This window comes from Chiloscyllium plagiosum, unplaced genomic scaffold (assembly GCF_037043375.1).
Source record: "Chiloscyllium plagiosum isolate Xiang-an unplaced genomic scaffold, Cpla_swu_hap1 HiC_scaffold_10, whole genome shotgun sequence".
In the NCBI taxonomy this organism is placed as follows: domain Eukaryota; kingdom Metazoa; phylum Chordata; class Chondrichthyes; order Orectolobiformes; family Hemiscylliidae; genus Chiloscyllium; species Chiloscyllium plagiosum.
The window spans coordinates 103,337,379-103,355,163 of record NW_028270148.1 but is presented as its reverse complement, the minus strand read 5'-3'; the positions used below and the strand labels follow the sequence as shown (position 1 = coordinate 103,355,163).

The following is a 17,785-nucleotide window of genomic DNA, read 5'->3' as shown; positions in this document are numbered from 1 at the left end:
TAGTCAATCCAGCAGGTCTTCAGTGCTGTTTGCTCCATAAGTAAAACCAATTCTCACCTTCTTATTCATATAATTACAATATGAAATCAGCATTATTTAGAGTACAGTTTACAGTTTTAAAATCAATTACCTACAAATGTAATTTCTTAAATCAAAGACTAGCAATACTTACTCGTTCTGGTGAGTTTCAGTTGTGTACTCGTGTAGTTCTCCATGAAGGTCACCTTCCACAGATCCACCATGGTCTTTTTCATCTGGCTGATTTAGCAAAGGTACAACATTTTCTTCTTTGAAAATAGTAAAGCTTTTATCTTTGGCAGAGACTGACTCATTGCTCCTTGCCAGATCATCGTTTGTAGTTGTCTTATGAAGTAGAATATGATTACACGGGTTTTCAAAAGATTCCTTCAACTTCAATTCTTCATCATTAATAGAAATGCTAAGGTCACTTTCTGAATCACACATTTCATCAGCCAGTCTCTGCACATCCTGGCTTGGCCTCAGAGCCTCCTCTGCGTCTTTCTTTTGATTCAGGGAACTCACTAAAGAAGGAAAATATAATTTACCATTAACTAATCACTTCTAATAAAATGTTACTGTCACTTCAAACTGACTGTCAAGTTTGCCCAGTTTTGTTTTGCATCTTAAAGGAGACAGGTTATCTACCCTCCTAAGACCCATGTAAAAACAGACAAAGTAATGAACTTGAAGCTCCCTTTCCAAGTGAATGAGTGCCAAACCCTCCTTGCCACTCATTCTATTTAGGGTCATAGAGTCAAACAGCACAGGAACAGACCTTTCGTTCCAACCAGTTCCTGTCGAACATAACCCCAAACTAAATTAGTCCCATCTGCCTGCTCCTGCCCCATATCCCTCCAAGCCTTTCCTATTTTCATCGAAACGTCTTTTAAACATTGCAACTGTGCCTGCATCCACCACTTCTTCAGGAAGTTCATTCCAACCTCTATGGAAAATAAATTGCCCCCCTTTTTTAAGTCTCTCTCCTCTCACCTTAAAAACATGCCCCCTTGTCTTGAAATCCACCAACTGAAGGAAAAGACACCTACAATTAACCCTATCTATACCCCTCATAGAATCATAGAGTCATACAGATGTACAGCAGGGAAATAGACCCTTCCGTCTAATTCGTCCATGCCGAAGACATCCTAACCTAACCTAGTCCCATTTGCCAGCACTTGGCCCACATTCCTCCAAACCCTTCCTATTCATATAACCATCCAGATGCCTTTTAAATGTTGCAAATGTACCAGCCTCCACCACTTCCTCTGGTAGCTCATTCCATACATGCACCACCCTCTGTGTGAAAAAGTTGTCCCTTAGATCCCTTTTATATCTTTCCCCTCTCACCCTAAACCTATGCCCTCTCAATCTGGACTCCCACACCCCAGGGAAAAAACCTTGTCTATTCATCCTATCCATGCCTCTCATGACTTTATAAACTTCCATAAGGTCATCTCTCAGCTTCCGATGCTCCAGAAAAAACAGTCCCAGCCTATTCAGCCTTTCCCTATAGCTCATCCTCCAATCTTGGCAAATTCCTTGTAAATCTTTTCTGAACCCTTTCAAGTTTCACAACATCCTTCCAATAGGAAGGAGACCAGAACTGCACACAATATTCCAAAAGTAGCCTAACCAATGTCCTGTACAACCACAACATGACCTCCCAACTCCTACACTCAAACTCTGACCAATAAAGGAAAGTATATCAAACACCTTCTTCACTATCCTATCTATCTGCCACTCCACTTTCAAGGAACTATGAACCTACACTCCAAGGTCTCTGTTCAGCAACACTCCCTCGGACCTTACCATTAAGGGTACAAGTCCTGCTCTGATTTGCTTTTCCAAAATGCAGCACCTTGCATTTATCTAAATTAAACTGCATCAACCAATCCTCAGCCCATTGGCCTATCTAATCAAGATACCGTTGTACTCTGAGGTAACCTTCTTCGCTGTCCACTACACATCCAATTTAGATGTCATCTGCAAATTTACTAACTATACTTCCTATGTTCACATCTAAATCATTTATATAAATGACGAAAAGCAGTGGACCCAGCACTGACCCTTGTGGCACACCACTGGTCATAGGCTTCCAGTGTGAAAAGCAACCCTCCACCATGATTATATAATTCTCTGTAAGGTGACCTCTCAATCTCCTATACGGTCTTTCCCCAGTGATGCTGTTGCTAGCTTTCTCTTTCTCAACCCTCTCCTACTATTAGCCTCCTCATTGTTCTGCCACCATCATGCTCAACCATCTTCTTTGGCTCTCCAAATGTCCCCAGATGAAAATTTTCCACTTTGTCAACCAAAATCAGGGCATTGACTTTACTTTCTCATGTATTTTTCAGATTTGTATTAAAATACTCAAAAAAACTTAAACCTGGTTGCAAGGACACAGCGAGGAACAGAACAATACAGCCTTTCTAGGAAATAGGGATGGTGAACACTAGTAGTTTTATTAACATCAAGCTGAAAGCCTTTTGTATTTCTTGATTAAAGTTCGTACAGTGGTTGAATATAGTACAAAACCACTAAGTATTAAAATTTCAGGGGTCAGACCAGAAAAGTCAAGGTTAGAAATGAAGCAAAATGGAAACAAAATGATGGCAGGTTACATTGTTAATTTACCCAGCCGACCTTTCTCAAAAAACTGGCCACTCAAGCTATCTCTAATACTACTGTGTTCCCAATAATTCCTTTCTCAATGTCAAATAATGTTCCCACAATTGAGAACTCTGATCGTCAGAGGCCATTGGTCACCCTTCCCTAGTACTCCTGCAGGTCAGGCAGCATCAAAGGGACAGGAGAATCGACGTTTCGGGCATAAGCCCTTCTTCGAAATGTCGATTCTCCTGTTTCTTTGATGCTACCTGACCTGCTGCGCTTTTCCAGCAACACATTTTTAAGCTCTGATCTCCAGCATCTGCAGTCCTCACTTTCTCCTAGTACTCCTGCACTTTGCAGCACTATCTGTATTATAATCGCAACCAATGGCTGACAAGTCAGACCCCAGACTGAAACCTGGCTTCACGGGTCCCAAGTTTAAATTGCTACAGTTTGTGACCATGCTGGTTAGTCACAGCATGTTCACATGAGGCTGCCAATGTTCCGCAAAACAAGAACACAAATTTATGCAACAAAAGAATAAGAATATAATTCACATACATATTTGCACAACACCGTTTAAAAAGATCTAAACAGTAAAAGCTAAGTAAAGTTTTAACTTGTTTTGAGTGATACAGTACTCAATTCCAGAGAAACAACATTAATTTCTCAATTCTTTAATATCGTAACTGACATTTCCGGACTGGCGAGATAGATAACTGACTTTTTTTCCCATTCTGCTGGCAGAAAGTTCCTTTCAGTTATGACAGAAAACTTGAATTTTTGTAAAAACTTACATAACTTGAAAATTTCATAAACTAAAAACTTTCTGCTATGGGGTTCACTGTTCTCTGGAAGAGAAAACTTGATTCTTCCTGAAATGAACTCCTGATTCTTCTGAACTAAAGACAGAAACTAAGTAGCTGCCCCAGTTTACTTTCCTATTCTGTCTGAAACTTAGTAGTATAACATTGCATCAATTATCAACACAGGTACCTTGCGAGGCACTCCAGTGAATCACAGGACTTTTTGAAAGTGATGCATTTGGGGATCACTGTTCCACATGACTTTCTGACTTTTTTAAAAAAAAGTTACCTTCACAGAACTGAAAACAAGATTCATCTGCCCCTACTTTAAATATCAAAATGATAATAATACAAATATTTATCACACTTATCTGATCTTGGAAACTCCCCATCCAACAAACAGCTCTTCAAATTTCAATGATTTTATATCCACAGCAACTTCCAAAATCTCTTTATGCTTCCAAAAACCCACTGAACTTGCACTCCAATAACTCACACTTTTCTACATGTCCCGCCAGCTATTCCTGGCATTGGCAGAGGCCAGAATAATTCACAATATTACTTTATTTCTCCAATCTCCAAAACTGTTGCATACTCTAGCCTGACTGCCCAGAGTATTCCTTACCATCCTTTTAAACATCACTGAGTTGACATCAATTTAGTACATTGGTTATTGATATATTTTTGTTTAGCTAGGTACTGATGCATAACACGCACGAAAATAAGGTTACGATCATATAATCTGTGACATACCTATAATGCTGAATGTTAAAAATGCAATTTCAAGCATATCAGACTATTTCATTGGGAGGCCTGTCAACATGGGAGAAAATAAGCTCCCTTTATTGTTTCTATATATTTTTTAAAAGGACAAATTTTGCGGTCACTTTCAGAGGTAAAACTCCCACACCACTCCTCCTGTTTCTGTTACTTTGCATTGCCTGCTTTTGCTGCCACATGTTACCAAGCACAGAAATTATTTTCCCCCAAATACTCACAAATACTGCCATTCACCCCAAGTACTCTAGCACCATAAAATTCCCTCAACATCCCCACCCACTACTTCTAGATTTATTGCATATCACTTCCAGTTCTCTCAATCCCTATAAATTCCTTCCTGCCATGCTAGTTTCAAGGACTTCGCTCATCCATAACACCAAATATCAACATTCTATTGTGATGTTTATAGCACAGAATGAGAGTATTCAGCCCATGACTCCACGTCAGTTATTAAAGACCTGAATATACTAATCTCATTTTCCAGCTTTTGGCCCATAGCCCTCAAGGTTATTTTCTACTTCTATGCACTGGAATCCTGAAGCTACCACACTACACACTAGTCCCCTCATCCACTTACCAGTATTCATGAGTGTCTCATAGCTATGTTCAACCTCAGACATGTACTTTGACATATTTCTCTTTTTCCTGGCTTTGAAAAAGGGCAAAGATGAAGTTGGATTACTTAGTGGTACAAAGATTTAACAACAAACCACTGATTTCCAGACTCTACAAAGGCAGACACGACGGCGCATTCAACCCTAAATATCCTATTCACAATCTCATATATAAATCTGTTTGACATTTTTAAAAGTAAACTGCAAGTCAATAATCCTAATAAATATTAAATACTATATGGCATAATATAACATGCATGATGAGCAACTGCATGGGATGTTACTATAACTCTAATTACAACAACACATGCTGGTTTATATTACAGTTTTCTTCTACTGAACAAGCACAGCATTTAATTTTGGTTTACACTGCTGTTATTTTCTTCATTTATGTACTGGGGCAGACTTCACATCACTTGGAACAACACCAAAACAGTTGTAAACGTTTGAACTTTGATTTTAATGATATAATCTGAAACTTGCCTCTGTTATTGGCCATGGTGCACATTGAACAATAATGTACTCATTTTCACCCCTCTATGGTTACAAATATTATTGCAAAAAACATTGTTTGCGGTATCCAGTTCATTTTTACCATTTGGAGACCTTCTAAAATGTTACTCCATTCTGTCACGGATAACAAAGCAGCCTCAGTTACATTACACTGCTGCCACCTTGAGCAGCAACACTGTAATACAAACATAATAATACTCAGTAAAGCTTAGTTTACTGTAAACTAGTTTCTTATCCCTTGCACCCTGTTAAATACAATGATAGTTGACAAATGGTAGACCGTTAGCTATGTTCAGAACATATAAAGATTCAATCTGATCTAGGAAATAAAAGGAGATATTTCTGAATATAGTGGGTTAAGACCTTGGGGCATGTATTTGAAAAACAACTGGCTAAAATATAGAATCTTCTTTACCTATCATCTCAAACGATCTTACATGTGACATCAAAGTCCTTTCTGTTTGCCCGCAACAAATGCAAATCTGAACAGGTTTGATAAGCACACTCAGAAAGGCCACAAAGATGGCAAAGCGAAACTAGAAATATTAACACTGGTGTGAGTTGGGACTGCTTTTATGAACTGGATTCATAAGTTCACAAGATATAGAAGCAGAATTTGGCGATTTGGCTCATCAAGTCAGCTCTGCCATTCGATCATGGCTAATATACTCCTCCCCCACTTTTCTGCCTTCTCCCCATTACCCTTCAACCCAGTACCAATTAAAAATCTGTCTAACTCCTCCTTAAATTTACTCACTGTCCGAGCACCAACTGCATTTTGGGGTAGCAAATTCCACAGATTCACAACTCTTTGGGAGAAGCAGTTTCTCGTCACCTCCGTTTTAAATTTGTTACCCCTTATCCTAAGACTAAGACATCTCATCCTAGAATGCCCCACAAGAGGAAGCATCCGCTCCACATCTATTTTATCCAAACCTTTTATCCTCTTGAGTACCTCAATTTAATCTCCCCTCATTCTTCCAAATTCCAGAGAGTATAGGCCTAAACTGTTCAATCTCTCTTCCTACGACAAACACCTCATCTCAGGGATCAATCTAGTGAAACTCCTCTGAATTGCCTCCAATACCACTACATCTTTCCTCAAATAAGGGGACCAAAACTGTGCACAATATCCCGGGTGCGGTCTCACCAACATCTTGTGTAGTTTCAATAATACTTCCTGACCTTTATATTCTATTGCTTTAGCTGTAAAAGCCAAAGGGATTTCTTTATTATCTGCGGTACCTGCATGCTAGTTTTCTGTGACTCATGAACAAGGACACCCAGATCCTTCTGCACCATAGCACCTACTAGTTTGCTGACTACATTTTCCATTTCAATGTTGATTATTCTAAGCTCTACCTCCGACTTGGCCTGTTCCAATTGAAATCGTAGTATCGTCCTCCATCATGAAAACCGAGACAAATGTTGATTTAGCATTTCCACCACTTCAGTGTTCCCCACTATTAACTCTTCCGTTTCATCTTTCAAGAGACCAGCGTTCATCTTCTTGACTCTCTTCCCTTTTATATAACCATAGGAACTTTTGCTGTCCTTTTTGATATTTTGTGCGAGTTTTCTTTTGTAATTTACCTTAGCTCTTTTTATTGATTTTTTAGTATCCCTTTGTTTATGCTTCAAAGTTTCCTACTGGCCTTTGCAATATGGTATACCTTAGTTTTTGACTTTATATTGTCCTTGAACTCCTTGTTTAGCCATGGATGATTTTTACCCTCCTTACCATCTTTCTTCCTCACTGGATTGAAAGTATATTGTTGGAACAAATGAGATTAAACTGGAGAATGAACTCTACATGTTGTTCTATCACTGACCTATCCAGACAGTTCTTCTATAATGCCATGGTTGGGTTCCTGTGCAACGCTGCATTATAGAAAAATCGTGCTTTAGAAACAGCGTTTAAAGTGTTGGCGTTATAATTGCGTTACAGATACCTCTTACTTTAAAAGTTTGCACAGTCGAAACAGCATCCCCAATTCATCAATTGCATTACAGCAAATTCACACAGACGAAACTGCATTATAACAGAACGACCTTTTCTAGATCTGTCACATCAGATTCCTGAAACAGAAAATTACTTCTTTGATGTGATGCACCTTTCAGTACAAGAAGATCATATCTTAAAAATGTATCCACTGAGGCCAATCTTCAATGTGGACTAAACAATATCTGCACAGTGATCAGATAAATTACAACATACATGACTAGTATAACATTCATACAGTGATAGAGATGGCTTAACAGATCAATGGTAATTTAGCGCTTGAGCATTGTACTGTGCCAGCTTAGACAGTAGAGTCTATTATGTTCATTATGTCTTTGTAAGTCCTAGTTTCACATCAAAGGTATCTAACCCTATTTTTTGCTCTTTCTCCATATCCATCACAATTTTTCTTCATCAAATGCTCATCTAATTTCTGAGTAAATGTCATGATTGAGTTGGCTTCAATTGCCACTTGTGGTAATGCACTCCATATTCTAATAACCTCTTGCATGAAATCAATGCTTCTAACCTCCCTTTTTACGTTTCTAAATTTATGACCCCTTGTTACCAATTCACTGACCAATGTAAACAATCCTTCATATTTTAAAAAGTTTAATTATTATTTGAACAATTCTATTAGGTTCTCCTTAACCTTCTCAGCTCCATTTAATACATTTCAAATTCATCAAATCTATCAGCAGAACAACATCCTTTAAAGCCGGTATCATTCAAGTTGAACCCTTCTCTTGGCTCAAATATTCTGTCTTTAAGAGGAGTCCCCAAAACTGGACACAGTACTCCAACTGTAATCTCCCCAATGCATTGTCCTAATACTTCAGATTGCCTTAAAAAAAAGCAGTAGTAAGGCAATCAGCCCTCAAATCTGTTCCATCATTCTATTATATCATTGCACTTAAACTCAATTCATGCAGCAAATCTTCATATTCCTTGCTATCCATTTCTAAGAAACATCCAACAATAACAATCGACCCAGTATCCAAAGACTTTTAGGGCAGAAATTTCCAAAAGTCCAATACCGTGTGTATGAAATGAATTGTTCTGATTTAATTCTAAATGATTTGTGCCTAATATTTATATTCAGAACATTGAAGCATGAGTATGCAATTTGTCTGTTGAGTCTGTTTGACAATCGAATACTGTTGTGGTTGATCTGGTTGTGATCTTAGCTCCACATTCTAGTCTGCACCCCATAATTCTCTACTCCCTTCACTATCAAATATCTATCTAACTCAGCTTTGAATACATTTAAAAAACAAATTTCTAACTAATTACTGGGGAAGAGATTTTCACTTCTAATGACACAGAGAAAAAGAAAATGCACACATCAGTGTCCTAAAAGGGAGATATCTTAATCTTAAACAATGTCTCCCAGTTTTAGCCTTTCCCAAAAATAGAAACATCCGCTAAATATCCACCTGATAAAGTCCCTCCTAAATCTTGAATGTTTCAGAAAGTTTACATCACATTCTTCTAAACTCAAGTTGATACATTCCATATTGAACCTTTCCACATACAATAAGCCCAGGAATGAGTTGAGTGAACCTTCTTTAAATTGTTTCTCATGCAATTAACTTTAATACTGCTGAATAATTCTTTAGTACTGCTGAAGAAAAGGCACATTTTGTTGAATCTTTTCACCTTGCACTCATCAGGACAATTCACAAGAAAGGCCATGATACAAGGGAACAACATTTATACTGAATGAAAGAGGTCCAGACTCTGATTGGTCATGGCATCATATTAAGAAATGAACCAGAGACTGGCTGTCAGCTGCTTTTTTTTTTGAGTTGAAACAGGCAAAATGTGCAGGTTCCTATACTTTCTGTCTGGCCCAGAAGCAGTGTCTTTAAATGAGTTCATGAGTTTGCATGAAAGAAATGGTCTGATTAGGGTAGCCATTCTAGTTCAGCATCAGGATTGCATGAAGAAATGGCTCAGTCAAAATTTATGAAGTCGCTGATAAGGCCTATCCTATAAATGTGGAACTGCAAGAATTTCAACATATACCAGAGAAGGTAGGTTTACAGCAGATAGCAGTAGAGAACAAACTTGTACATTTCTCAACTAGGACATCAGGAAAGGATGGTCATTTGACTGCTCCATTTCAAACATGAATTTGAGAGAAGAATGGAGCCCATTAAGACAGGTAAGGAAATCATTACATGCAGCTGCATATAGCAAGCACATCACTTAGATATCAAAAGTAAGCATGAGGTAGGAGGTTAGGCATCATTCCATGTAAACAAAGTTTGGCAGCTAACTGTCAGTTATCATGAATTGATGCAGTTACAATCACCAAAGTCCACTTGCCAATCAATCAGCACTGCACTTTCGTACAATATAAACGTTTTTCCCTTCAGTTTAATATTTCTTGTGGCTTGTCCTATTGAGTTCAAGATAAAAAGCTTCAAGAAAATGTTGGTTCTTAAAGTCTATCCAATTTCTGACCTAACATTAATTTTTGCAAATTTCTACTATGTTCTTTCAACTTAAAACTACCCTTAACTTCCTTAAATAGCCACAGATGATCAATCTTTGCTGCGAGTTATTATATGTATTCTTCAAGGTTTGCTACTTTAAGTCTACTAACCTACTTTTAACCTAATTTCACAGTTTACCTGTGCTCGCTCTGCCTTCATAGTTACCTTTATTTAAGTTTAAGACACTAATCATGGATGCCTCCTCCTCCCTTTCAAACTGAACAATAAGTTCTTTCATATTGTGATCACCTAGAGGCATTTTTACCATGAGTTTGTTGATTAACCTCAGTGCATATTACCAGGTCTAACAAGAACCTGTCAACTAGACTTGAAGTGTATTGCACTTGAATGTATTGGAAGTCACATCAATTAATATGCAGGATCCTGTTCTCTGCGGACAGAAAGTACAGGACTTGTCCACTGAGCCTGGTTTAACTTAACAAAATAGCTGACAGTCAGTATATACTGGATCATATTGCTTGAAGAAATTGCCTCAGACACAGTATGAACTTATTTTCCAGGCTACCTGCACCAATCTAAATTTCCAATGTACATGTAAGTGATTTTTGTGGCACATTTCTTACATTCCTCAGCTATTTCTTTTTGCATGCTCTGCCACACAGTGTAATAACTGTTTGGGGGCTGAAAAACTATTGCCACAAGTAACCTCTCAACTTTACTATTTCTTATCTCTATCCAAACTGAATATATATCTTGATCTTGCAAGGCCATTTCTCTGTCCTAAATTAATGCAATACTTAATTAAGACAGCTATCCCTCCACTTTTTCCTAGCTTGTCATTCCAATATGTCAAATACCCTTTAACATTCAGATCCCATTCTTGGTCACCTTTCAATCAAGTCTCTGTAATACCCATCAGGTCATGAATATTTATCACTATGTTAACAAAATCATCCCTTTTGCTACAAATACTGAATGCATTCAGATACAAAGCTTTAAACCCTGTTTTCTTTTGGCCTTTTTTACAATCTCTGGCCTCATGTGCTTATGTTTGTATGTTCAGTCCATTCCTGTCGTACCCTGGTAATCATTACCTAACACAGCTCCCCTCACTTGATCCCTGTCCTTAACTCTTTAGTATAAAGCCCTCTCTGATGCTTTTATTATATGATTCATCAGAACACAGGTCGCAACCCAGTTCAGGTGTAGGCTGTCCAATGGTACAGCTCTGAGTTTCCCCAGTACTGGATGTCGGAACCCCAGAAATCAAAATCCATTTTCCCCACATTAATCTTTGAGCCATGCATTGCTCTCTTTAATCTTACTTATTTTATGTCAATTTGCTTGTGCCTCAGGTGAGGTTCTGTTTTTCTTAATATAGCCCCTCGCTACTCAAAATCACACAGCAGAACCTCTTTGCTTATTTTATTTATGTTGTTGGTACCTTTATGGGACACTGTCATTAGATCCAACACATCCACTGTAAGTTCCTTTCCAGCCCAGAGAATATGTTCCAAGCACTGTCATCAGTCCAATGGTCTGTACTTCTGCTCTTAGCTGCAGAGAACTGTGTCTAAGCACTGACTATGTTATCCTCTACTACAACTACCTGTATACTGCTATTAACATACCCTGTTTGAATGGTTTTGCTTACAACAGTGCCATGATCAGTTTGCTGCAGCTACTGCTATCATTCATATAAGCAGCAAGAACTTCAAACTTATTCCACCTCTTGGGTCCCCCCAACTGCCTCAGTCAAAGTCTCACTCCACTGTTCCAGATCACTAACAAAATCACAATACTCTTTCTGGGAATAAAGTGTCCACGTTACTTTTCTCCACCCTAAGGTACTGCACAGTATCCAGCTCATATGTGATTTGTGTACACGAAGACCTGGACCCTTTCATTTCACCTTACTTCAATGACACATTAATGAAAATATTCCAATTTGACTCTCTCAATTCTCAAGTAGAGAATATCACATTTGGTCAGATTAAACTAAAAGTACTACAGCTTTACTCAAGAGTTGTCTACCTCCCTATGTAATATCCTGCTGTCATCCACATAACTTCTCATTCCTTTAGTCTTCTGTAAACCAGAATGCAGAACTTTCTGCTTTTCATTCCAATCATCGTTTATAAATGGCAAAACGTATTACCTGCCGGCCTCTTCATAACAAGATTAGGTTCAACATTCAATTCAAGCAGGGATAGAGAGTGAGAATAGCTGGACCATGCAGGGAGTGGAAAGGGTGGAAGGCAGATGGAGTAGATTTAGATTAGATTACTTACAGTGTGAAAACAGGCCCTTCGGCCCAACAAGTCCACAACGCCCCGCCGAAGCGCAACCCACCTATTCCCCTACATTTACCCCTTACCTAACACTACGGGCAATTTAGCATGGCCAATTCACCTGACCTGCACATCTTTGGACTGTGGGAGGAAACTGGAGCACCCAGAGGAAACCCACACAGACACGGGGAGAACGTGCAAACTCCACACAGTCAGTCGCCTGATATGGGAATTGAACTCGGGTCTCTAGCGCTGTGAGGCAGTAGTGCTAACCATTGTGCCACCGTGCCGCCCACATGAATAAGGAGAGTAAAGAAGAGGGAAAAGTAAAGGAGGAGTTAAGGGAGAAGAGGACAACTGGAGAATAGTAACAGGGAGGTGTAGAGGGCGGTAAAAGGGGAAAGATCAAAATTACAGCAGCAATGTGGAGTAACTACTTTAGTGAAAGGGAGATAGCAGGGGAGGCAGGGTGAGATGACTTGTTCTATGACAGATCAATTTAAGGGATACATTTACCATGAATTAGGAGGATAGGCCTTAAGTGGATGAATGTTATAAATAGTATTTGTATGGTAAACTTAGCTTATGACACTGAAAATAAAGGCAGTTCCTGCATCGAAGTCTATGGAATCAAGAAGTCTTAAGTGGCCATAGAAGAATTCAATGTTGACTGCTTTCAAATATGGACACTACTTTCCTGAAGTGATTGCACAAAGTGGGTGACTTTCAATATAGCAGAGGACTCAATGTTTTCTAATCCATTTTAGAAATGTCACAGCTTGATCAACAGATGAAGATTTAACTGCCCACATTTGCTTGTATTTTAGGTAACTCTAGTACAAATTCTCCTGCAGTGCCATCTAATGGAGAAAATATGCAATTGTTCAGATATTAGACTTGCGTACAGATTTGTTTTTGACAGGCAAAGTTACTTATCACTTTCACCAGTTGCCTGTAAAGTGTCATTTATATTACATGCAAACAATGTTGTGACTGACCGAACATTGAAATAGTTTGAATCAGGTAATGTAAATTAGTGCACACTTGTTTTATATCACAGATTCTCAGACCTCGGAGAGTCTGTAGTGACTTTCCTGGGAAAAGAAACAAACGGGAAACGAAGAAAAATGCAAGCCACCCACTTTCAACATATTAAAATTTTGTTATCGTTAATCCCCCAAAGGTAGTTGAAAAGATATCCATTTCTCAAAACTTCGAACCCGCTTCATGGTCTTTGGTGCCTCAACTACCATAGTTTTCAGTAAGTAGTCATGCATTTTTGTTTGGGGGAGATGAAGACAGGTGAATGGTCAGCCATTGCTGTAACAATTGAATACTTGCAATTGGGATTCACACAAAGAGCAAGTGCCATTATAAAGCAGCCTGGCTTTTAACACTCGAAGAATGTTCTGATTATATTAATCTCCTGTTGGTTTGATTGCTGCAATTGTGGAAAAAAAACTGTCAGTTTGTCAATGCACTATGTTGCAATAATGTAAATTCTTTGGAAAGATTAAATAACATTCAGAAATTTGGCTGGTTTGCAAAGATCTGTGAAGTATTTCAGAGAAGGTTGCTTTCATGTGAGTACTCTGTAATAAAATTGAATGGAAAGAAACTAATTTTTCTAAGGGAAGCAGATTTTAAAAGACTGCTGCTTGGAGTCTGCTAATTCATACAGATATGACCAATGACTGTTTGTATTGGATGTGACTGTAAATTGATTAGCTACTTATGCCATTATAGTGCCATGACAAGGACAGAATGTTATTAGAGTCACACTGATTCTTTATCACTGGTTTGTCTGATCATTGTCTAAATTAGTGAAATTGTCTTCAAATTGCTCCTCTAATTGCCTGCTGTCTTAAAAGCATATACAGCACTTTCCTATGAGTATTATCTGGTATTAAATTTAGGTTGAGTATCCCTGATTACTCATTGATTTGAAAAGGGATCCTTCAAACAAAAAAAGTTTGAATGCTTATAAACTAGTGCTTTATAGTATGCCAATTAACGTGACTCTCAAACAATTCAGAAGTAGAAAACCCCATGTCTATTGTTCATACTTACTTTTCATTTCTTTCCCTTGTTTCAACTTGCTTCCTTCATCAATAGCGATATTAACATCTTGCTGCTGTGGAGTCTTATAATTGCCTGACAATATGTCATGAAAATAGCCAATATGAGGCTTGATATTGATTATTTGCAAGCTCTTCAACTATGCCTAAATGAAACTGCTGCCTCTAACTACAAGTAACTCTGAGTTAAGCTTCAATTCACAAATTCTCTCAACCAAGAATCTATCCTTGGTACCCTGCAAGTAATAAATGCCAACTCTTGACATTATAATCCAAAGTCATGTCATCAGGTTCATATGTATAGAGTTTATCTACCTCTTTAGACATATCAGGCCACATCTCTGAAGTAGATGGGAGTTGAACCTGGCCCAGATACTACCACTCCACTACAATAGCTCCTCTGGGTATCAATTCTGTATCACCACCAGTTCCCTCAACCTATCCACCACCTTTATTGCATGAGCCATAGTTTCCTCTAATTTAAGCCTGGGAAACACCAAAGCCATTCATTTTATTAGTTCCTCATCATTAATTCCATACAGGGCATGGGCATTGCCTCAGACTGATGCACACTCTTGGCAACCTAAGGTCGTATTTACACCTAAAGTAACCTCTGATTTCTTAGCCTCTCCATCGCAAAGGCCACTTATATCCACCACCAGAACACTCATCTCTACCTTGCTTCAGTCCACATAATAGGAAAACCTCGATCATGATTTTCACATCCTCAGACCTGACTGTTCAACTGCACCCTTGCTCAACCTCCCAATTACATCCTGCATAAACCTGAGCTTAGTCAAAACTGCTGAACCACATCATATCCTGTATGCCCAGTACACATTTGCTCCAAGATCATCAATGGTTCTGCAGATATCAATGTCTCAATTTAAAAATTCTCATCCATCTGTTTAAATCCCTCCATGATTTCACCTACCCTATATCTGTAACTTTCTCTATCCCAACAAGCCTTCGGTAACTCTGCGCTCAACCAACTGGTCTTTTTTCTTCTTCCTCCTCCTTTAAAGCTCACTCTCTAGTCAGTTATTAAGACTTTTTGTATGCTCAGGGGAGCTGCATCAGCAAAAACATATAGAAACAGATTTGAAACTAGTGGTATGATCTAAATCTTCCCAGTGTCAATGACAGAATATTCTCCATACAGTACCATAAGAGTTAGGAGCAGGAGAAGACGATTCAGCCCTTCAAGCCTGCTCTGCTGCTCATGATGATCATGGCAAATTAAGCTGCTGTCTCAAGTCCATTTTTATCTGAACCCCCCTAAAACCCTCCACTCTCTTGTCTTTCAAATTTCTAACTCAAATAAAAACCACATTGCAGTGGAAGCTGGAGATGTAACATAAAAACAGAAATGGATGGAGAAACTCAACACATCTGGCAATATCTGTGGAGAGAGAAATAGTTTTGAGTCCAACATGATGCTCCTTCAGAACTGAAGGAACTAGAAAATCAGTGCTTTATACAGTTGACAAAGCGGGTGGAGGAGCAAGTGGAACAGATGGTGAGGTGCCCAAAGCAAATGCAAAGGGAGGGCTCTTGGTAGTGGAAGAGCGATATATAGAAGAATAGATATTAATGGGAAAAAAAAGCCATAAAAGCAAACCTATGCAAACAAGACACTGGGTGGGGGAGGAGTGTAATCAAATGGAGGTCAGTGTTGGCCTGAAGTTGCTGAACTCAATGTTGAGTCCAGAAGCTGTAAAATGGGGTGCTACTGTTCCAGTTTGATTTGGGCTTCAATAAAACGGCACAGAACAATGAAGTGTTATAATGAGAGCAAGATGGTGCGGTGAAATCGTAATTTACTGGACAGCCAGGACCATTGTTAATGAGCATAGTCGAGGTGTTCTACAAAATAACCACCCAGTCGGTGTTTGGTCTCACCAATAGAGACAACTGCATGCGAGCAGTGAATGCAAAGACTAGATTAAAAGAAGTACAAGTAAATAATTTCTTCACCTGGAAGGTGTGTTTGGGGCTTTGAACAGTGAGGAGAAATAAGATGAAAGATCAATGTTACACCTCCTTCAACTGCATAGGAAGGTACCATGATATGTGGTGTATTAAGGGGTTTCAGAGTGATTGGGTAGTGAATTAGGGTATTATGGACAAAAAGTTCCCCACAAAAGCAAGGGAAGATGTGTTTGTGGCTTCCTGCTGGAGGTGACAGAAATGTTGGAGCATGATATTTTCAAAGTAGAGGGTGTTTAACAAGGGGAACACTTCTGTTGTTCTGACAGAAGGATAAAGAGATGACGGGAGAAGTTCAGGAAATGTGGTGGACATGGCTGAAGGCCCTGACAACTCCAGTCTTTTGTTGAGGAAAAAGCAAGACATATCAGAAGCATCTCTGTATGACACTGAACCATTAGAAGAGATGTGACAGGGATGGAGGAACTGGGAGAATGGAATACAATCCTTACAGGAAGCAGCATGAGAGAATGTTACGGTAACTGTGCTGCCTTCAGACCATCCTAATGGATAAACGTATGGAGGAATTCCAGTCCATGGTGAAAAACAAAAGAGGCAGCTGGAATCAGGAAACTGGACATTGTGGAACTGAAGTAGTGTTACAAGTTATCACAAACGTAGCAGGAACAGACTGGACAAGGAAAGAAAAATAGATTCAAGTTAGGAAGAAATAAGTTCATTGTGCAGGAATACCTTGAAACAATGGGAATGACAGGGCAGTGCTATTGGGATTTGACCCAATGACACTGAAGGAACAGTGATATATTTCCAAGTCAGGATGGTGAGTGGCTTGGATGGGAAATTGCACGTGGTGGCATTCCCATGTATCTCTGCCCTATCCTTCCAGATCGGAAGGTGATGTCTAAGGATCTGTGGTGAACTTCTGCAGTGCATCTTGTAGATAGTACACTCTACTTATACTGAGTGTTGATGGTGAACAGAGTGGATGCTTGTGGATGTGGTGTCAATCAAGTGGCTGTTTTGTCCTGGATGGTATCAGGGTTCTTGAGTGTGCTGGAGCTGCACCCATCCAGGCAAGTGGGTAATATTATATCACACTCCTGACTTGTGCCTTACAGACAGTGGTCAGGCTTTGGGAGTCAGATGGTGAGTTACTTGCTGGAATATTCCTAACCGCTGACCTGCCCTTGTAACCACTGTGTTTTTGCAGCGAGTCCAGTTGAGTTTCTGGTCAATGGTAACCCCAAGGACATTGATAGTGGGGGATGCAGTGATGGTAACACCGTTGAATGCCAAGAAGCAGTGGTTGGATCATCTTTTATTGGAGATGGTCATTGCTTGGCATTAGTGTGGCATAAATATTACTTGCCACTTGTTAGCGCAAGCTGGATATCATCCAGATCTTGTTGCATTTGACCATGAACTGCTTCTGAGCAGTCGCCAATGGTGCTAAACACTGTGCAATCTTCAGCGGAAATGCCCACTTTAGACCTCATCATGGAGGGAAAGCCATTGATAAAACAGTTGAAGATGATTGGGCCAAGGATATTATCCGGAGGAACCCATGCAGCAATGTCCTGGAACTGAGATGACTGACCTCCATTAACCACAACATCTTCTCTTTGTGCCAGATACGACGCCAACCAGTGGAGAGTTTG

The 17,785-nt window shown here is 39.2% G+C and overlaps 1 protein-coding gene across 5 annotated transcripts in view; it reads right to left on the bottom strand.

The window, feature by feature from the left end:
* kiz (kizuna centrosomal protein) overlaps positions 1-17,785 on the bottom strand; it is a 188,737-nt gene that overhangs the window by 98,769 nt on the left and 72,183 nt on the right. For 3 of the 5 annotated variants that reach the window (XM_087991614.1, XM_087991615.1, XM_087991616.1), the window contains exons 6-7: positions 4,795-4,866; positions 173-542 (exon numbers count right to left, since the gene is read on the bottom strand). In XM_087991614.1, the coding sequence (XP_087847740.1) occupies positions 173-542; positions 4,795-4,866 (442 nt within the window). Of the gene's footprint in view, positions 1-172; positions 543-4,794; positions 4,867-14,169; positions 14,254-17,785 lie in introns of all 5 variants that reach the window. The other 2 variants (XM_087991617.1, XM_043696535.2) reach the window with 2 other exon arrangements.